General features: G+C 37.3%; 1 protein-coding gene across 4 annotated transcripts in view; it reads right to left on the bottom strand.

Moving 5' to 3' along the window:
• The window catches only part of kcnab1a (potassium voltage-gated channel subfamily A regulatory beta subunit 1a), a 156,208-nt gene that overhangs the window by 31,084 nt on the left and 101,599 nt on the right, over positions 1 to 23,525 (bottom strand). For all 4 annotated transcript variants that reach the window (XM_047392606.1, XM_047392607.1, XM_047392610.1 and 1 more), the window contains exon 2: positions 13,775 to 13,818. In XM_047392606.1, the coding sequence (XP_047248562.1) occupies positions 13,775 to 13,818 (44 nt within the window). The remainder of the gene's footprint in view (positions 1 to 13,774; positions 13,819 to 23,525) is intronic.

The following is a 23,525-nucleotide window of genomic DNA, read 5'->3' as shown; positions in this document are numbered from 1 at the left end:
TTTTCAGCCACACATAGGGTTTTGCATGTAGGCCAACAAGTTTGATTTTGGTCTCATTTGACCAGAGCATCTTCTTCAGCATGTGTTCTGTGTCCCCTACATAGCTTGTTTCAAATTTCCCATGACATTCTATTAATGATGGCTTTCTTTTTGTCTCTGTCCAGATTTGTGAAGGGCATGTCTAATACACACCCTACAGACAGTTCTCCCACCTGAGCTGTAGATCTCTGCACCTCCTCCAGTCATCATGGACTTCTTGACTGCTTCTCTGATTAATGCTTTTATTTCTTAGCCTGTATATATTTCCAGTTATGTGATACCATATATTCAAGATGTACTGAACAATGGTCTGTAAAATATTTAAAATTTGGGATATAGTTTTAGAACTGTTATATATAACAAAGTGTAATATGTTCTTATGTTCATAACAGTGTGGAATTAGTCTGAACCTGTAGCGCTTAGAAAGTTAACTGTGCAGAACAATATGTATTATTTGTGAACTTGAAAAAACAGGCACTAAAGGGTGTGAGTGCATGTGTCAGTTTCATCAATAGAAGATGCCTCAGAACTGACCTTCAGCAAAAGAATGTGTGAGAAACTGATAAGGCGCTGCACAACAAATGTAAAATGTATATTCCCTGGTATGTGTGTGTTCAATAAAAGAACGGTGCAGGGGAGAGAAGAGCAGAAGTGTTCCTGACTCTCTCCCCGGCCGGGTGAATCAGCTTCAACCTTTAGTCCGTGTTTTGCTTTCTTAGATATTTAAGTTTAGTTTTTCTCGAGCAGAATTAAGATAAATAAACAAACACGCAGGAGTTTAGAAGGACAACTCCGACAGAACCTAATCCTTCTTTAAACTTCTCACAACTTTATGTTTGACCTGTGTTACAGCATCCTTCTGATGATGTTTGTTCAAGAATGTTCTCTAACAAACCACTGAGGCCTTCACAGAGCAGCTGCTTATACTGAGCTACACAACAAACTATTTTTAAACTATTGGGACTTTTTGGCTCTTTTATTTCCTAAAACATTTCTTAAGAGGTCCTCTCGGTTTCTTTTGAGCCTTCTGTGTTTGTCATGATTTATAGCTAGATAAATCCAACAAAGAAATATAATTAAAGAATTTTCATTAAACAAACTTAAGGTGATAGAGGAGCAGAAAGTGCAGCAGGATAATAAAAAAGCCTCGAGGGGCAGGAAGCATGACTTTGTGGCTGGTGCTAAGCAGAGGATCTGATAGCAATTAATGAGGGCTATTTGTAATGCTAGAAGTGATTAAGAGAGTGGATGTGGGTGAGAGATTAGTCACAGGTGGTGGACATCCCGAAAGCAAGAGAAGATCAAACTCAGAAACAGTTTATATTCAGAAACTAGACCATACAGGGTATGAACAATGCTAACAAACACAAGCGAAACCAAAGAAATATATAGGAATGGTGTATAAAAAAACTCAAGACCTGGAAAAAGCTTTTACAAAGTTCTTTTTGTTCTTGAAGGATAAGACAAATACTACAGAATTGTGAATTTACGCCTGAAGATCTTTATTGTACGTTATAGACACCAACCACCTATACTCTATATACTATATTATTTTCAGTTTAGTTGCATCACTTTGTCCTGTCTATGCTCTTCTTCCAGTTCTTATTGATTTCCTTATTTCTTTCAGGTGTTATATCATTTCAATCATTTTTAGACATTTTACCAAAAGGCAGAATAAAAATAGTGAGCAAAATACAGAAATGTCATCATTTTGCTCCATAAACTATAAAAAACCTAGTCTCTTTGTGGTGTAGTGTGGTAATTCAGTGTCTTTGATATGGGTGAACAGGGTTCAATTCCTAGTTGCATCAAGAAGGGCATTCAGTGTAAAACCTCTGCCGAGTCTGTGAGCAAGTTTTACTGGCTTGCTGTGGCGAGCTCTGAAGAAGGGAGTAGACAAAAAGACTCCTCCTCCAAACTATAAGAGGTTTTCAAGCCTCTCTGATAACCAAAGGTAGTATCATTATCTATAGACTAATGGCATAAGAGCAGAATCAAAAGTCGCTCATGTTCATTAGGTTTGTAAGGGTTAGACAAAAGGCTTTACAATTTTCCCAACTGCTGCTAAATTTTTAAACTTTACTGTTATGTGAGCAATAACATTTTTTATTTTAGTCTTGATCGACAGATTTAGGCCACAATATATAATGAATGTGTTAAATTCAGTCTGAAGTGCTTATTGCACATAATATAAATTTTTGCTGGAACTAATGCAAGTATAGCAAGCCAATAATTGCTGGTAATCAGTCAGGCTATCCAATTGGGAAGTCATTCTGCAATTGGTTGCTAAGAGATGTTCTGCTCATTGGATGTTAACGTTAGCTTTAAAACTCGGATACCTTAAGAATGAGGGATGGGTCAGGCTTTCACACCATGACTGTCCTTGTTTTTGTACCAGTTGAAATATATTCTAGCTGCTAAATTAGTCTTTCTCGTAGGTAAAGAACGAATGTAGTAGCATTCTTTCAGTCAGCTGACCAGCAGTGAGTTTTGCTCTACAAAAAGGATATCTTGTGTTTTGTAGTTTTCACAACATGGAGGGTAAAATGCAAAACAATAGCCACTTTCAAATCATAGTTCTGGTCTGTAGTAAAAGATGCAGGAAAACAAATAAAGCAGACTTTAAAAACCATTAAAATGAATCAAAAAGGGTTAATTACAAGAAGCTTAAACATGACAATAAGCTTTATTACTGAAAGTCTACAGAATAAAATCCCCATCAATATGTTTAGCCATGTTATTAATAACTTTACAGTAGAAAACAAAGTTGTGAGGATAGTGGTTTGTTCTGTATCTTTCCTTGAGAAGTATTACAGTGACACGCTCCATCCAGCTACTGTCTTACACACTGCTGGACTGCAGGGTTTTCTTGGGGAACTTTCTTAAAATTCATTAATAGTGCCGCATCAGTGCAGCAAGAATCCAGAGAAGACACTCCAGACCTGAAAAATGTGCTATGAGTGTGTGAGAAAACAATAAAAAACGTTGAGATAATAATGCATGAAATCTACATGAGCTTTTTTATGTTAGCCCTTACCAGCTTTTACATTAAAATAATCTCTCCATAATTCTAACCTATTATCAAGTGTGTGTGCTGATAGCACACCACTGCAGACCCCACGGTCAGTGTGTTGCCTGGAAAAGTGGGTTATCTGTGGCTGCAGGCTGCCCCTGCTTTAAAGTTCTCATGAATTTGTTAATGGCCTATCAGTCAGTCCATCCTCCAGGTTCCTCTCTCAGGATGGTCTTTGCTTAACTAATTCAGTTTCAAGCAGACACTGATTTTTTAGAGTCAATTTAGATCTTCAGAGAGATGTAAATTGAGGTGTAATTGTATAATGTTTTGCTTAGATGTTAGCAGAACGTGAGAAGATTTTCAATTGTCTCCTAATATATAGTGGCGGAATGAATTATAAATAAATTTGCAATCAGTTTCCGAATAATATTTGAAAATATTTCCTGCTCTAAAGTGCAGCCATTGACAGGGAGTGGTGCTTCTTAATGTAATACATTTACTGTGCCTTGCAATGGTATTCACAACCCCTAAAATGTTCCACACTGTTCTCCACAATCACTTTAATGTGTATTACTGTGCTTTATGTGACAGATCAACAATAGGTAATGCCTAATTGTGAAGTGGAAGAAAAATGATACATAATTTCTAAAGCATTTTGTTTTCAGCCCCCTTTTTGTACCTTGAAATGAAATCCAGTGCAGCCAACGTTTTTAATAGTTACCTAATTAGTGGACGAAGTCCATCTGTTTGTGATTTAATCTCAGTATAAACACAGCTGTTCTATGAATGCTTCACAGGTTTGTAAAGAAGACCAAAGAACACAAACAAACATGTCAGAGATAAAGAGTTTAAAGTGGTATTTTGTGACAAGACAGCACCTCAAACTTTAGACATCTCACAGGTTCTGTTTAATACATCATTAACAACGCAAAGAGTATGGCACAACAGCAAACCTACCAAGACATGGTCGTCCACATGAAATGACAGGACGGGCATGGAGAACAGTAATCACAGAAGCATCCAAGAGGACCATGGTAACTTTGGAGTAGCGGCAGAGATCCACAGCTCAGGTGGGAGAATTTTTGGACAGTTGTTAGTCGTGCACTATACAATCCTGGCCTAAATAGTAGATTGGCAAGAAGAAAGATGTTGTTGACAGAAAGACATCTAATTTAAGGTTTGTTGCAATCCATGTGGAGGACACAGCAAACATGTGGTAGAAAGTGCTCTAGCCAGATGAAACCACAATTGTACTTTCTTGAAAACACCATCTGCATGGTGAAACATAGTGGTGGCAGCATGATGTTGTGGGGATGCTTCTCTTCAGCAGGGACAGGGAAAAGGGTCAGAGTTAATAGTGAAATAGATGTAGCTAAATTAAGGGCAGGAACCCTTTTGGAGGCTGTTAGAGACTCAACACTGGGATGGAGGTTCACCTTCCACCAGGACTATGACCCGAAACATACAGCTAGAGCTGCAATTAAATTGTGTAAATCAAAGCATGACCACATGTTAGACTGACCCAGACAAATTCAAGACCTAAATCCAAATGAGAATCTGTGACAAGATATGAAAATTGGTATTCATGGGTGCTCTCCATCCAGTCGCACTGAACTTATGTGATTTTCCAAAACAAAATGTGAAAAATGATCAGTCTCTGGATGTTAAAAGCTGGTAGAGACATCCCCCAAGACCTGCAGCTTTAATTGCAGCGAGAGGTGATTTTAAAGTATGGACTGAATTAAAATGCATACTTTTCAAATATAATCCAATTTTTTTTATAAATTGAAAACTATGTATGTTATTCCTTCCACTTGAGTACCAATATGTGTATATTCATATGTCCTCAAGAATATGACCTTTCTCGAGTTATTGGGAGGCTCCTGCAGATCTTTCACACAATTTTAGGGGACTGTTCTTCTATTTCAAACCCGTGTGTTGTAGCAGGGAAAGTTTAAAATATCCAAAATACCAAAACCATGACGACCAGAATTATACACGCCTGATTTAAAGTCAGTAACAGTAGAACCGTTGTGACTGTATATACTTTTGCACTGGTGAGAAATAGTAGAGTAGTGGACCCTAAAAATACGATTGGTAATATGAAACAAATGTGCAAATTTGTGCAAATATGCACAAACCGGTGTTTTAAGACATCCAGTACATTAAAAATGCCTTTTAATGTAACTTTTCTAGAGGATTTAATGTTAAAGGCAAGGCATGCTTTTAAAAGCCTAAAGCAGACCAAATGTTGAACAGCGTAACCAATTAGGGAATAGAGTGAGTAAAATTTTAAATGCAAAACAGTTTAGCCGAGTACTAAATAATACTTTCAGAAGGATCGGAAATCCTTAAATTAATATTTATATTGACAAATTTTCCATTTCACCACTAATCCTCTATAATGTCCTGCTTTGAAAGTGTTGTGTCAGCGTCTTGGAGAAATTCCCAAAGTAATTTTGTGAATTTTAGTTTCTTCACATCGTGTTGGTCTGGGTTTATGAATTCAGAGCTCAGTGGAGGACTCACCATCTGCTCCTGGAATTATTGTGATCATTTTCTTACTCGGCCCATGTGTTGATGCATGCTGTCGCACTGTAAAATTTATTTTAGACGGTTAAGGCTCCTTGGTGTTGCTACTGTGGGAAGATTAGAAGTTTAAAAGTTTGAATTTGTTGTATTTTTGTTTTTTATGATCTGAAAATGTTTGGGAAGGATTTATAGAAGGTAGAAAAGATATGCTATATTTTCTTTGCTTTGTCCCATTAAGGTTCTTACTGTATTTTGTGCTTAACATAATGACATTGTGTGGGCAATATTAACATATGTTCAATGTCTGCCAGCTTTTATCTGACATTCAAACAATACAAAAGCATTACAGTTTTTGCAGCCCACTGTACAAAGTAATGAAGTTAACAAAGCAAAATATTCTCTATTAACCCTGGAGATTTTTGTCCACCTATGGTGATAGAAAATAATTGTCCCTATTATCTTAAGTTTTCATGGAAAATGATTACATGCCTTTAAAGTTTTACATTTACAAGCTTCTTAGAGAGCTTTCAAAATTTTGGCAATGTTCCCAAGAAACAGCAGTTTAAACCTTGACCCCATTCATACTGGATGAAGACCCCTATTAATTCTCCACAGCCCATCAGAACGTACAGGTAGTTGGATTGAGGAAAATTAGGAACATCTTCTGTGTGAAGATGATTATGCTGTGAAACTCTTTGTACCCGCCAAACATTTTTTTTTGTTTTTTTTCCTGGTGGGTTCAGTGAGAAGCAAGCATGCACAAAGAATCCAAAATGTTCTGTACTGATCTCTATCAGTCAATCACCCCAAGTCTCTGAAGCCTGGGGCTGATTTGCATTTTTTCAATACATACACTACGATAACTGTAGTTAAATTATAACATGGGACTGATGAGCTTTTCTTCTTCTTCTTTCTACAGTTTTTGTTGGCATGTGGTTTGGGGATAGCTTTCTGGAAAGATCGATTTGATTGAAGCCAGGTACAGTTGGAAGGTACTTGCCGCACAGCCAGTGTGCTATCGGTGTAATGAGGTTGCAGCCTTGGTATGAGCCAAGACTGGTCATTCTTTCTTTAGATTCTCAATGGCCATTAAAATGCTAGTGCGTGTGTGTCCACTACATCTATGGTTCCCATGCTCCACCCAGGATCCAGATATGTTGCCACCACAATAATAACTTCTAATGACCTTTCTCCAGAAGCTGCATACATGCTTGGGGAACACTGACACTGGATCAGACTTAGTAGTGGTGTGGGCCTAGTCAGTCAGTCAACACGCCAGTGGTCGTTAATATCTGAGTTTTGTTGGGTTACTGTTTTTATGTTTCTGTCTTTAATGGCAAGAACTAAATAATAATTCTTGTTTAGTAGTATTGCTTACCACCAATAATGCTTACCACTCTATTCTCCTACACAGGCTCAGACAGATTGACATCTGCATGTGTTTTAGAGGTTCAACTCTCATCTAAATGACAGTTCTTAATGAATTTATAAAACTGTTCAAAATGTTAAAAGTTGGACCATGGAGTACGCTAAGGCTTGACATTTGGTCCCAAACTTTTCATTTTATACATACCACCATTTGGTGGTGTAACTGACACACTACATTAATATTTACAAATAATATGTAATTGTTTGATCTATTTAGGTTTACTTTGTCTGATGAAGTTTTATTTATCTGGTCTGGTTTTATGTTTGCTCCTATGTTTTTCACCTACTGTATGGACAGTATTTTTACTACAGATCTTTGTGTGAAATGTACCATTTTGTTTTGACAATGATTGATTGATTGATGGTTTGATTTTACCATTTGCACTTTCCCATTTAGTTTCCTTTTTTTTTTATTGGGTCCATTGGTGTTTTACTATGAATTCCTTACTTTGAATTGCTTAAGTCTTTTTTATTACTTTCCTGTAGCCCTTTCTGCACATAGGTTTTACCAACCATCCCCAACTACTTAATACTAATGGCAGATTCTTTTTACTCTTCAATAACCTTTGCATATCACTTTTTAAATACAGTTTTGATAAACCAGGCTTATTAACTACTTAAAAAAAAAGAATATCCGGATTACTTTCAGCTTTCAGCTGTGTTGCTGAATAGTGAGAAGAAAGTGGCTGCAGAGAATTCTGAGCAGCAATGAGAGGAGATTTTCTGAGAGGAAGAGGTCTTATGTAAATTAAACTCCTGAGTGTATTTTTCAAAGCGTCATGATGCAGCTGTGATTTCGTTTCCAAAAAAATGTGCAACTCAGTCGATAGTTTTAATTCACACAACCAGTGAGAATGAGAAACAGATTGCTGGGTCATGATTTAACACAACTGAATGTGTGGTTCATTACTTGATGAGTGCCTCTGAGTGAAGTTTTCCATGAATTTAAACATTTTGATGACACTCTCAAAGTCAGTTCTGTAATTACTTCTGGTTTATGGCACTCTCAAGATTATTTATACCCCTAGAACATTTTCACATTTTGTTACGTTACACGTTTTATCTGGATTTTATGTAGATTTTATAGGATTTAGCGCTTTATCAAGTCCCCAGAGACTCCAAAGCACTGCACACTACATTCAGTCATCCACCCATTCATACACTGACAGTGGTGAGCTACATTGTAGACCCAGCTGCCCTGGGGCAGACTGACAGAAATGAGGCTGCCATACACAGGCACCACCGAGCCCTCTGACCACCATCAGCAGACAAGGAGGGTGAAGTATCTTGCCCAAGGACACAACAACTGAGATAGACATAGCGGACGAAGCCCTGCCACCATTGCCACGGTCGCCCCGTGAATAGAATAGAATAGAATAGAAATGAAATACCCTTTATTGTCCCACAGGGGGGATATTCAGGTGTGTTAGCAGCAACATAAAAGGCAAATGGAAGCAAACAGGTAGTCAGACAGATATAAAACTATTAAAAAAAAATTTAAAATAAGAGTAAACTGTACAGTAAAGAAAAAAATAAGTAAAGAAAATAAGTAAAGAAAAAACATTTACAGCATAAGAAAAAGAAAAACTGTACCGGTATTTAAAATGGCATACTCAAACATGTGCAACAGAGTAGGGTAATTTTAAAGTTTAGAAAAAGCACATTATTAATTGTACATGAGAAAACAACACACTTTTTAAAAACAATGGAAAAATTGCAAATAACAAGTATGTAAACACTTATTGAGCCTTTTGGTTATAAAATCTAACAACTGCTGGGAGGAAGGATCTGCAATAATGCTCCTTTGTGTTCCTAGGGAGCAGCAGTCTATCAATGAAGAAGCTCTCCAGTTCTGCAACAGCATTATGTATGGGGTAGGAGACATTGTCCAAAAGTGATGGGGTTTTTTGTCTAGAGTCCTTCTGTCTCCCACCATCTGCACTGGAAAGAATGGGTATCCAAGTTCAGAGCTGGCCTTCCTGATGAGCTTATCTAACCTCTTCCTGTCAACTGTACTAGATAAGCTGTTGCTCCAACATACTACACCATAGAAGAGAATCAGTGTTGTGACTCCACTCCAGTTTATTGTTCTGGTGAACACCCAGGTATTTATAAGAGTCCACTATCTCAACGTCAGTTTCCTGGATGTTCACCGCTGTCAGTATGGTGGTTCTGCACCTGCGGAAAAATCCTCCACCCGTTCCTTAGTTTTTCAGCATGTCAGAGACACATTACCGTGCCCTCACTTATTGTGGGTGGCCATTGAGGTAGTCTAGTATCCACTGGGACAGATAGAGGTCCATTTCTGACAGCTTTAGCTTGTAACTTAGAAATCCTAGCTGGATGTTATAAAAAGCACTGGGGAAATCAAAGAATAGTATCCTCACAGTGCTTCCAGGCTGTTCCAGCGAGGTCGGAGCTTGGTGCAGGAGGTAGATGATGGCATCATCTACCCTGATGCCAGGCTGGCAGACCTAAGACAAGGATATTCTCCTAATCTAACATGCCTGGCAAGGATAACATTAATCAGAAACCCATAATAACTTTGGAGGAGTTGCAAAGATTCACAGGTCATGTGGAAGATTCTGTTAATGGGACAATTATTATTTCCAGACTCTACAAAACTTTATAGAAGAATGGAAACAAGAAAGCCATTGCTGAAATACGGCAGAAGAAATACACACATAAGCAGTTTGCGACAAATGACGTAGGGAACACAGCAAGCATGAGCAACAACATGAGACCCAGGCTGAGCTACTTGTTCAACACTGGCAGGAACCTCACACTAAACATTATCCTGAACACACCCTCCTACGATGAGCATCATGCAACAAAGAGGAGGCTGTATGATGATGTGTGAAAGCTTTTCTTGAGCAGACTAGAGGAAGTTTCAAAGGTTAATGGACAACAGTTTAATTTCTAGATATATAAAGCTAGTTGAGACATAACCCAAAAGACTTACAGCTGTTACTGTAGAAAAACATGATACAAAGTTACAAATTTACACAGTGGGACAGAATCCAAACGCCACTTTTCAGGTTTTATTCTTAAAACAATCTGAAAACAAGCTTTATTGTTTGCCTTCCCCGTCCCATGTATGCACTACTTTCAGTGGGTTTTTTCACATCCTGTCATTTCAGTGAGTTTATAACATAGGGCCCCAATAAATTACATAGATGTTTGCGGCCCTAACCTGAAAAAAGGTCAACAACTTTAAGGGGTGAGAATACTTTTGCAAGCCACTGTATTTCAATAGTAAGAATTTCAACAGAAAGAAAACAAAACAGAGCATGAAAAATGTGCTTCAATAAAAATGCAAAAAAACAAACAACTAAATCAACTGACTATTGTCAGAGTCAGAGTATTCTTAACAGGATTGTTGATTTAGATTTACAAGTCTGGTTTTATGTGCGTAGGTTTGCCAATATAAAACAGGAAAGACGGTAGGCTGGGAGCTGCAATAATGATAATGTTTCTGCCAAGACCGATAATGGGTTCAAAGGGAGTGTGTGGTGTAGGATTAATACCAATCATATTAATTATGATAGCTGGACAATAAATATGTACTACAGTTTGGATGGGAATTTTCTACTTCATCGAAGGTCAGCCCAGTCGAGTCGGCTGGATTTGGATTAGTGAGCTGCACAGAACCCCAAGCCAAGCACCGCACTTCAACATTACTTCAAACTGAAGCTGCTCTCACGGGAACAAAAAAATTGTTTAAACATTTTGAGACAAATTCAGTGACAACACCAGCATAAACAAATTTGGCCTTGGTGGCAAAGAAAAAAAATTGTGGCATGACTCCTTTCACAGACACAACCAAACACTATTTAGCATCATATTCTTTGTCCTCTAACTTCATCTCCCCTGCCAGCATCATGTCTAGCCAAGGCACTGCATGCGGCGGCCCGCAGACATTAGGCTGACCTTTTCTGCACCGAGCAGCTCAACCAGACCTCTTAGACTACCAGGAACCGCCTGGGGTGCCAGAGATGTTGTTGGAGCCGGACATTATACCCTGACTAAATAAACATTCTGAACAGCACCAGATAGCCTCTTTGGAGGTGACCTAATAGACACACAGGGGAACATGGGGGAAAAAAACTCACCCTCCTTTTTAAATACAAGACAAAATAAAATGTTGTTTGCTTTCATAGTTTAAAATCTCACAGTGAGCTATGTTAAACTAATCTGAGGATTTATAAATATAAAATCAACATGGGCTTTTGAGAAAACAGAAGGCAGCTCAATATGAAGAGCATTATTTTGTCCACATTTTGCAGCACCAGATTGGAATCCCTGGTTAATAATTACTGAAAACAACATTTTAGAGAAGGAGAGAGTATATGGTTAAAAGTAGTGTCTGAGCAGTTTGAGAACTCTTACTGAAGTATCTGCTGAAGGTCAGCTAGTCTAGGGTAGCTAAAGGATGAGTCCCATGCGCAGGCAAAGCTTTGATCTGATCTGTAGAATCTGGGTTTAACATAAATCATAATGACTCCTGGCAGGTCTGACACTGAAATGTTGCCCACACTTTGACTTTCAAATGAAGATTTCCTGGATGAAAAATAGGAAATAAAACATTTGAGTAACAATGAAGTTAGCATATAATGTGCAGGTTCTGAAAGAGCTGCTTGACTCCACCTGAAACACCTTTGAACTGGTGTTGTAACCACCTTATATGACATTATCTGCTGAATGGTTGTTGGACTGTATTTAATCTTTGAATAGGTCAAGGAGGTCTAAAATAAATTAAATTGTTTTTAAAAAACTCATCAGTCAAAGGTTTTACTACAGCATTTTAAATTTTAAATTATGTGAACTTGATAAGTGTGAACAAAACGTCACTCGCTGCTTTGTTATTATTGTAGTTTTTAATTTCCTTTCACTTTTAAATGCATTTCACTTAATAATCAGATTGTTATTTGTCACGTCAATGGTGTTAAAAGAACAGGATAACAAAGCTTTAAATGATAAAAGGCTTTTTTGTTTTATAAAAATGCTGTAGCATTATTTATAATAATGTTGCAGCAGATACTGTAGCTGATACTGTAACTATATAGCTGTATTGCAACATTCTTTATAAATCCACAATCTCAGCTAAATTATTTGTTATTTATACACTAATTTGTGTATTTGTGTCTCTGCTGCAGCTGCATGATTTTCTTGTTCTGTTGAGCAACAGGTAAATCTAATCTGTCCTGGACAGACGCACTGAGAAAATATTTGTCACATCTGTCCACACATGATTGCGCTAAAAGTCTATTTAACGGTGCCATTAAAATTAATAAACCTTTTGTACACCTCCATAGAGACAGAAAACAACGTGAACTGTAGCTTCCTTTTCAAATAAAGTTTTGTCACATATTTGACCTTCTCTAAAGGACTCCGTTTTAGAAAGTCAACAGAATCCATAATTAAAAACTATTTCACAACCTTCTACTATAATTCCAAAAGTTGTGATATAAAGTATTTTAATGGTAAATATAGTTTATACAAGGAATACTGATTTCATAAATATTTATTTAAATATACATAACATGTTTAATCTCAAAATAGCTTGTCAGCATAATTACACCTTTGTTACATGCAGATGTTGACCAGCTGATCAAAGCATCCATGAGGTATTAATTAGTCATACATGACTTCCTGTTTCCCTGGAGCATGAGACATTTTTCAAAATGGGAAAAACAAGAGAGCATAGCAAGCAAGTGAAACCCAACACACTGTGCATTTAAAAAATGCTTTTGTCACACTGCACGATGGAAGATGATGTCAGAATATGTAAAACAACTGAAGCTGTGATAAACTAGGCTGGGCGAGGACTCAAATTCATCTAGCCACCATGCACAGTAATAAAGATCAATGTTGGAGATTGTTGCGGGGTAAGATTAGGCTACTGTAGTAATAAATACACTTATTTTCATTCATTTTACAAATCTTTATCATGGACAAATTGACAAGTGTTGAATCATTTAATCTGTTTTGATGTCAGGCAATGTTTAACTATTGAAGCCAACACACCTATTTATCAGTTGCATGAAAGCCACAAAGAGTTTCCAGTTACATCAACTACTCATTGATAATATCTTGATTGTGAGATACATTGTCTTGTCCCTACATCATCCCTGGCATCTGCTGCATGTCATCCTCAGTCCATCTCAGTTTGAGCATATTACCCGTGAACTCTTTCAGTGAGAGAAGGAAGATATTTGGCTATATGCATTGTATTGTACTGTAACCAGATATCCCTCAGCTGTTGTTTTTGAAATCTCTGCCTGGTAACCGAAATAGCAATGCTGCACATGGGACTATTTGTGTGTGTTTGTTGTCTTCTTCCCATAGTAATGCTACATTTTGAAGCTGAGCTGGGGATGGTTGGTTTTACTTTCCTAAGTGATAGGGACAAGTTTTACCAGCAACTATAACAAGACACACATCTCTGATGTTAAGTTTAACCTGTAGAGCTGCCTTTCTGCAGATCACTTCAGATGACCTTGAGAGATCACAAATTTAGTAAAAGCAAATTGAAGTCCAATACATAAGGAGTCCTTGAATTTATGTTATTTTCCAATTGTTTTAAAGTTATTAATTTTGGTAAATTATTGTCAGTTAATGTAGTTTCAACTTTGCTACACAAGCTAGGTACAAACACACAGAAAGGTCATGGTTGTCGGCAGAATTCCTGACAGGCTGATCACAGAGCAGGAAGACAGGAAGGCAGGGTGTGTAAACCCTGAAGCAGAGAGGACTCACCCAGTCCCAAGCATGACACTCTGAGCCCAGACTTCCCAAGGTTCCTGTGTGAACAGAAAAGAATAAGTAAAATTATGCACATCTACAAATGGCAGATTGGTCGTATGATTTGTGTTTACTCATGTAGATATTTTGTGGCATGTTGCATTCTTTAAGACATTTTAAAGCAAAACAGATGCAATAGAGGCTGATAGTCAACAGAGTAAACCCCAGGCCTCTTGTTTTCACAAGAGACAGAATATGGCGTTGATTTAGATGATCTTATATTTGTGTTTTAATTGCTTTTGACAAGATGTTCTCTGTCGCTTTCTTGGCCCCACAAACTGAGATTGACACAGTCATTTTCAGGCATGCGTCATCTGAAGCAAGGAGAAAATCAGTGAGTTGTCAGTGACACAACATAGCTTGTGAGCTGCGTATTTATACACAATCAGTGCATTGACTTACAAAACAAATTCACATTTTTCTTTGCAAACTATGTACTTAACTAAATCAAAGGGCTTATGGTCTTAGTATATTAATTAGTTATAATACAGCTATAAATAAGAACACAGGTTGTGTTTTATGCTTTTTTTTGGCTTGTGTTTCTGAATGAGAGCAATATGTTTTATGTTATTTCAGAACATATTTATTCTTGAAAAGGGTTAGTGCATTTAGTTTTCATCTTTTGTTGCCAGCAAGCCCTTTGGGAAATGTTCACGGTACAGCACAACTCTCTGTCGAGTTTTTCCACCAGAGGTTGTCCTTCTCATCTGTTCCTGCACTCTGCAGCTATCCGAGCCATCTGCAGTCAAGCCTCAGGAACATTTATTGTCCTGCCACATCAGCTTGCTCTCCACTCTGCCCACTGGGCAGATAACACACAAACACACACAAGGTTCAGGCAGGAAATCCATTTTAAAGGACTGCTTCAACTTCCATTAATGGAGGACAGAGTCACCCAACCCTCAGTTAACATCATGACCTTAATCTGAACCCTACTTTAAATGTTATTAATTACCCCACCCAAAGCTCCTGTTCAAAGGTATTGAGCCATTTAGGATTTTATAAATGTATTCTTTCTTCTATCCATTCTTCTTATTCCTACTCTGTCCTGTACGGTTGCAGGTGGAGAGTAGTGCTAATACCAGAACCCTGAACATTAGGAGCAGTACAGTGTGCACCATAGACCAGTGCATTGCAGAAAAAAAATATGTTATTTACTGAAGTAGGTCCGGTTTTTTAAAAACTATAATTATTAATAGGTCCATTGTAAATGCATAGAAAACATTCACTTGAAACTGTTCAGGTAATGACCTTCAGAAACATCTGTAAAAAGTAGCCAAAATCACAACAAGAGCCACAGAAACCCTTAGCAGCAATTTAAATGTTTGTAGAAACCTACCTATCCATTTGGGTATTTGCAGCAAATAAACAAAGGGGTGTTTCATTACGTTTGCACTGTACTGTACATGTTGCTTTGTTAGGACTGAGCTTCGCTTCCCATATGGACCACAGTTCTACTAATGGAACAAAAGGGCACACATTTATATACAAACCCATATGATTCAAAAGGGTGAAAAGCTTAAATCCCTGCTCTAACTTGTTAACTTGCCAGTACTCCTGGAAGAACAGATTATTGGGGACTGAAACTAAATTTTTAGAACATTGCATAAAATGAGAACTGGAAAAACCCAGGATAACTGTTCATTTAAAAAATTACTATAGAATCAAAAGTGCTGCCATAAACTTGCTCAGAGTTCAAGTATCAATCTTGATTAAAATATTTACAGATCCTTCTTAAGCATTTGTATTTTGATTTACTTACTGTAGATGGAAATTTTTTAGTCATCCTCTATACAAATAGAAAACAATTTTTAAATCTAAAACTGCAGTTATATGCATGATTGCCCTACACTCAACATCAGATTCACAGTACATTATCCACAGCTGCCAAGATTCTCAAATTTATTTGATTTTCTGTCAAAATACAATTTAAGACTAAATTATCCAGCTGCAGTGCTGATATGACCTTGGTACTAGAAAGGTCAGCTTAAAAATCAGGAGACTCTTGAAAAACACATCTGCACTGAACAAGAACACTGCCAAAGCAATTTATGCCGAACGGAAACTGTTTGTGCGCAGATGTATTTTTTCCATAAATACACGCATCATGCTGTTTAGAAGGGCACATATCATATTTATAGTCAAAGAGTAAGAATGCAGGTGAGAGCTGGAGCAGAAAATATGTCTTGGATAGGATGTTGGTCTGCTAGGTCGCAAGACGACCACCTCTTAAACAGCACTTTTTCTCATTTCTCTGTCCTCACTGGTCAAACCGCAAAATAAATCTTGATTTTGTAGACTTTAAAGACTTTGCTATCACTACATCCTTCTTGGGTTGGCAATGTGCTCAAGTTCCCCAAACCCAAGTTTAGTGTTCCAAACAAAATCGTATAACACTTCAGTAACTTTGGACTCATGCTGTTTTTCATATATTTTTATTGTTTCGGTCATAGACATAAAAAAAAACAACTCTGAAACTATCTGAGCTAAGTCTAAACCAAATAAAAAAGGAAAAAAATAGAAAAGTATTATTACATCAGTTGATAGTATTTCTGCTAAATATTTGTGGGCTTCTATTTGTAAAGTTGTTTCAAGTTGTCTTCATGGGATTTTTTTCAATAAAATGTACAGTTTTCCAATGTGAAGTATTTGGTTTTTTGCAGAGGCTCAACAGCTTACAAGCGCCAAAAGACAAAATACAAGCTGACTTACTTTGGAGGACAGAAGAGGGCATGTTGAGGAAAGATGCCCAAATGTGATTGGTGTTAAAGTGACATGTTGATGTTAACTCGTCTGTCAATCAAACACAGCCTGAAAATGTGAGTTTCCAGAAATTTGACATCCATCTTCACCGCATGTCTGCTTCAATCCCAAAAGCAATGTGACAGTTACTAGAAGTTTTGAGCCTCTGATAGAGTCAAACCATCATCTATTCGCATCCAGACCATGATATGTTTCAGTGCTGTCTATGTTGTGAATAAGTTGCTGATCTAATATTTAACTTTCTCTAATACCCCCCAGCACATTTGACTCGAGGAACTTAACTATATCTAAAATATGATCTTAGCAAATAAGTCAGGAAAACAACATGAAAACACAATACAAAACAATGACGCTCCAAATAGATGGAAGAAGGAAGATAACTATTTAGAAAAACCTTCAGTCATTGCATTAGTCACTGCACACTTTATGTTCACACCATAACGGTGTGAGCATAAAGGTAAATATTTTCAACTATATCATTTTTTAATATAAATAATAGAGTGTACAACATTGATCAAGTGAAAATAAATACCACACCCTCCACATTTATCCGTGTTGCTTGGAAAGATTTGTAAAGTGCCTTAAAATAATCAATCTTTTATTCCTGAAGCCTAATCTCACAAACTCTTGCCAATCTCTATCAGTGAGCTGTAGAGATACCATCCTCCTCACTGTGTGCTGTGGCAAAAGACTCACAAGTCCTCATCCAGTCCTTAACATGCCTCAATAATTGTTCTGTAGATACTGACAAGCCTTTGTTTTGCCTTGTTACCATCTCCTTGTCTGTGAGGATCAACACACATCTAACTTACTTCAGAGGCATGTTCCCTGATCTTTCCCATTATAAAGAGGGGCGTGGAGAAATTGGCGTCTCTGTCAGATTTACACTGCAGTGATCAGAAAGTCACAAATTACTCCTCGATGCTCCTGGTAACTTAAGCAAGAAATGCATAAAATACTTTAGTGACATTTACCTTATAGAAAAGTTTTGAGGTGACAATTATTATGCCACTAGTAATTGAGAAAAAAGACATTTATGTTTTAATAAATAAATAAAGAAACTTGTAAATCTTGGTTAGTGCTAAGCTCATGACTTGCCGTATTGTGGCAATGTCCTGTCACGTGTGCTTACACTTTCAAAGGTATTATTGTGACTCCTTTAATGACTTGCTAATTACTTTAATAACTTCTTTTTAACCATTTACAAATGTAAATGTACTGATGTAAATTATTAAATTAATGATAAGTGTGTTTCTCATTAAAAACCCAACATCACTGACGGTTATTTTGTTGTAAAGGAAAAACTTAACATAAAGTGAAATTTAAATTTAAATTCAAGGTGCCACCATATTTTATTCCTGCTCAGCTGCATTGAAGGGAATGATGAACAAATAACTGTTCTGTGATCAGCTTGGTTAGTCTGCCTCCTGCTGAGCTATACATTATTTCATTCAGTTAACAGAAGAATAGATTCTGTAATAAAAGAGGCAATAGCCAAGTGGAGGATTGCTGAATAGATGGAGAGACTAATTTAAGGAGGAAAATAAGATTCCTCCACTTGAAAGATGAAATGTAAAAGTGATCCTGCACATCATAGTCCATCACCACTAAATCTACACACTGAAACAACCATCCTCATGTATCAAATATTAATTGAAATATGAGAGCCCAATAGCTGCCAATCCAAAATGACCAACAATGGGGTCATTCATCTCCTCTTAAACATCTCGTCATTTGCCTGATGATGGACAGTAATGACTTTCTCTAATACCCCCAGCACTGTGCCAATATCATCTTCTCTTTTCATCTGCCAAAACATTCATCCCAACTCTCTCTCTCTCGCTCTTTCCTCTATCTCTGCAGTTATCACCAGAGATCCGACAGATTCGCCCATTAGTTGCCCCTTGACAGTACTTAAAAGGAAATACAGAAGTAAACAAAGGTAATGCTTTCAGTTTGCATTTTAACTAGATTCTATTTTGTTAGACAGATGACAGAAGCGTTCAGAGGGAAAGCTCCAAATGTGGCAACCGGCTTTAATGTTAAGGGATACGTATGGGGTAAGAACGTTGTCAAAAACAATGTGAATGTAAAGACGGAAATGTGTGTATATAAGTCAATAGTTGTGCATAAGTAAAATCCAAAAGAGGTATTGTATATTTTCTCTATAAGAATACAAAATAAAATGTTACAACTTCAAGAAATTACAAACACAAAGTTCAAGTTTACAGTTGTGGTTTATTCTTCATGAATACAATATGCTATAACAGTTTGTGAATACGATTTATTTTCTATGAGAATACGAATTTACATCAGCGACTTGGTGTCACGTGATCTCAGGCTGGTTAGTGGAGCACAGAGTTAGTCGATTCGCGTTTATGCATGTGCTGTCACACTCCTCACCGCCAGTAAACGTAGTAGAGAAATTAATGCAACAATTAATGCTGAACCAATGTTCAGTCTCAGATAAACCTTTAATCCAGTTTTGTGATGCATTAAAATACAACAGAATAGATAAGAGATCAACACAGTAAATGTGTATTATTCTGTTCACTGCAGTTTCAGAGACACACTAATTCATAGTTAGGTGTTGCAATGTAAATTGCTTCAATTAAGAGGAAAACAGAGCCATCTATGGATAATTACCCTGCTTTGTGGACTAATTATCTAGCTCTTTTTAACTGACTCAGTGAACATTAGAGGGACAGCGATGATTGGTTTAAAGAGCTGACAAACAGTAGCAGACCTGTTCATATTTCATTGTGCAACATTGTTGTCTCAGGTTAAAAAAACAACTAAATATTTTGTGAACTCCTATAATTTTTTTACAACTGTGAGGCGCAGTGCACGGGTAATAAAGCAAGAAACAAATTGGACACAGCTTATCGTTCAAAGTGTGTGTAAGTCCACACTGAAGAATTACAGGGACAAAGGAATACCATGTTGTTTTTCATTAATTAACTCAAAAGACTTTGTCCCAATGTGATAAATTATGCTTGCTAATGTTTAATGTATGTCTTAGCCTTGGAAATGTAACATTCAAGCAGCAGTTGATAACAAATTTCGATGATTCGTCACTTATAAAACATGCAATACTTTTAAAATCTTTCAAAGATTATGTACACCACTGTTAATCTTTCGAAAAATTATTAGACTCTTATAATGTTGCAAAGCAGGTAGAGTACCTTAGTGTTATTTTACTGCTCTATGCATCCTGGTATATCACACACTTGGTCATTAGAGAAACGTTTTCTAATTTTGTTTAAGCGTGCGCCTCTAAAGCTCACCAATAACCAATTAAAAATATGATCTAAAACCGCCTGATTACTGTTTTTGTATGCCCTCTGTATTTTGTGTGAGCACATGCACTTTGTAAAATGAACACAATGTGCATGAATATAACTGTTGCTTGTTTTAAAAGGAGTGTTAAATAATACAAAGGGCTGAAATAGAGAGTGATACTGCTAGAGACTGTAACCAAAACATTACATTACAAAACATCCTATTTCATGGGGTAGTTTGCTGTAAAGTGGATGTAACATTAATTCCCTTGGATCATTTTTTCAATATTGCTTTAATTTTAAAATTAAGTTTTTGTTCAGATAATGATTTCCTTTGAAAACGTAAAATATTGCTGCTTTTTAATAAATAAATAAAAAACATACAATTTGAAGATCTATTTAATAAAACTGGTGCACAGAAGAAAGAAATTACGGATAATCTGATTGAACTACTTCACTGACTTGTTTATGTCTTTCCTTGCATGTTGTGTACGTATGTGAGCTGAGCTGTGTATGTGAACTAAAGGGCAAATTCAGCTGTGGTTCTCTTTCCTATTTCATGCCTATCAAAGTCTTAACATTTATTGAGAGGAGAGTGATGCCTACATCCAGTCAGAGCAATGTTCTAGAAAAATAAAAGCTGTGCCCAGAAAGCCGAGCAGGGTAATGGGACTGACAAGACAGCATGATACGTCTTTTGTCCTTCACAGTTGTGACAAGAACAGTAATGGAAAGTCTGCAGAGATTCACAGTACTCTGTGTGTACATATCAACATTTGTGTCTGTGGTTTTGCTTTGGATCATGGAAATATGCAATTCCTTAATCCCAGTCTTTGCAGGAAGTGAACATATAAATGTTACATGCAGTAGGTAATGTGCTTAATGTGCTGTAAAAAGTATTTGTCACCTTTCATATTTCTTTTGTTATTGCTTTTTTTATCATACTTACATTTTTCAAATCTTCAAATGAACTTTAATATTAGACAAAGAAAACCTGAGCAAATTTAAATTGTGTTTTTTCAAGAGATGATTCAATTTCTCAAGGAGAAAAAGTTATCCAAACCAACTTGCCCTATATGTGAAAATATAACTGCTTCCCCTTTTAAATGATGAATTAACTGTGCCATGTTTTGTTCATTTTGGCCACACCAGTCAACAATCGCTGTAAGACCTGTAGGTCCTAAAAAACAATTGAACAGAACCTGTCTGACAACATAGAAGTATGCTAAACGATTTCAAAAGCAACACATCCTGCCAATTTGAAGAAATTCATTTTGAGTTTTAAGGCATTGGGACTGTAACGAAGAACTGAGAAAGCCATTATCCACAAATGAAGAAGACATGAAACAATGGTGAACCTTCCAAGGAGTACCCAGCCTACAAAAATTACTTCAAAAGTGCATCAACAACTTGTCCAGAAGGTCACAAAAGAACATAGAACAGCATCTAAAGCCCGGCACAAAATGCACTTTAAAAAATGGTACAGGACTTGAACCTCTCATGTCACACTGCACAATGGAAGATGCTGGACTACATGACTTCTCGCTGTAGCAAAACCAAGTCAGACAGATCTGACAAACATATCAGTCCTAGAAAAATTAGACTGCAATTTATGGGTGTTAATGCACTTATTATTAAACTCAGATGATGAAAATAGGAAAAGGAGAATTAGGGAAAGGAGACAGCATCAGAAGCACTCATAACTGGGTAGAAGAGGACAAGAATCAGACGTCAGTTTCAGCAGCACTCACACTCCACGACTTTTCCAGTAATTTGTATGACACTGCTTGATATCTGTTTTGCATCACCTTTGGTCAGGAGAGAGACATTGCAAGTCATTGCAAGCTTACAGAGAAAGACTTTCTTTCACGACAACAGATTTTGTTAAGACCGTCGTACAACGTGAACCCAGCCTTAGTTATGTGAATTGTACATGATTCAACAATAAGAGAGAGGCTGGGCAAAACTATCATTCATGCCCAAACCTAAAAAGACCACAAAAGCATTTCTTACATTTGCCAAAAACATTTTAATGACCCTCAAAACTTTGGGAAAATATTTTTGTTAAATAAACAAATACATACATTATTTTATTAGAAGGTTCATATTTAAATTGTGCCCTGGTGATTTATTATACCCTTTACTGATATATTGTGACAAGTTATGATAAGTGGGCTGTAAGGTGGCGCAGTTGGCAGCACTGTTGCCTCGCAGCAAGAAGATCCTTGGTTCAACTCCTGGCTGGGGGTCTTTCTGACTGGAGTTTGAATGTTCTTCCCGTCTATGTGTGCGTTCTCTCCAGGTACTCTGGCAATTAGGTTAATTGGTTTCTCTAAATAAACCTTAGGTGTTATTTGTTGTGTATATCTCTGTTTTGCCCTGTGATGGACTGGTGGCATGTCCAGGTTGTACCCCTCCTCTCGCCGGTAGGCCTCTAGAGATTGCCATTAGCTCCCCTGTGACCCTGTACGTAAAAAGCGGGCATATATGAATGGATGGAAGTTAGATCAGCATGTACTGACAGCAAATTTTAAGGCCATTTGCAAGATACAGATACAGTCTTGGTTCTATATCGCACAATAACATACAAGCTTGGCGATAACATTGCGTGGCAAATATACCATTTACATGCTTTTACTGTATTATATTTGACTTATACAGTATATATATATATATATATATATATATATATATATATATATACACTCACCTTTATTAGGTACACCTTGCTAGTACCGGGTTGGACCCCTTTTGCCTTCAGAACTGCCTTAATCCTTCGTGGCATAAATTCAACAAGATACTGGAAACATTCCTCAGAGAGTTTGGTCCACATTGACATGATAGCATCACACAGATGCTGCAGATTTGTCGGCTGGACAAGGGATGGACATAGGCAGCAACAATACTCAGGTAGGCTGTGGCGTTGACATGATGCTCAATTGGGCCCAAAGTGTGCCAAGAAAATATCCCCCACACCATTACATCACCACCACCAGCCTGAACCGTTGATACAAGGCAGGATGGATCCATGCTTTCATGTTGTTGACGTCAAATTCTGAACCTACCATCCAAATGTCACAGCAGAAATCAAGACTCATCAGACCAGGCAACATTTTAATCCAATCTTCCATTGTCCAGTTTTGGTGAGCCTGTGCAAATTGTAGCCTCAGTTTCCTGTTCTTAGCTGACAGGAGTGGCACCCGGTGTGGTCTTCTGCTGCTGTAGCCCATCCACCTCAAGGTTCGATGTGTTGTGTGTTCAGAGATGCTCTTCTGCATGCTTTGGTTGTAACGAGTGATTATTTGAGTTACTGTTGCCTTTCTATCAGCAGGAACCAGCCTGGCCATTCTCCTCTGACCTCTGGCATCAATAAGGCATTTGTGCCCACAGAACTGCTGCTCACTGGATATTTTCTCTTTTTCAGACCATTCTCTGTAAACCCTAGAGATGATCGTGCGTGAAAATCCCAGTAGATCAGCAGTTTCTGAAATACTCAGACCAGCCTGTGTGGCACCAACAACCATGCCACGTTCAAAGTCACCTAAATCACCTTTGTCCCCATTCTGATGCTCGGTTTGAACTGCAGCAGATCATCTTGACCATGTCTACATGCCTAAATGCATTGAGTTGCTGCCATGTGATTGGCTGATTAGAAATTTGAC

This window comes from Girardinichthys multiradiatus, chromosome 18 (assembly GCF_021462225.1).
Source record: "Girardinichthys multiradiatus isolate DD_20200921_A chromosome 18, DD_fGirMul_XY1, whole genome shotgun sequence".
NCBI classification, from domain to species: Eukaryota; Metazoa; Chordata; class Actinopteri; order Cyprinodontiformes; family Goodeidae; genus Girardinichthys; species Girardinichthys multiradiatus.
Note: the sequence above shows the minus strand (reverse complement) of the source record. Positions and strands in the feature narration are given on the sequence as shown.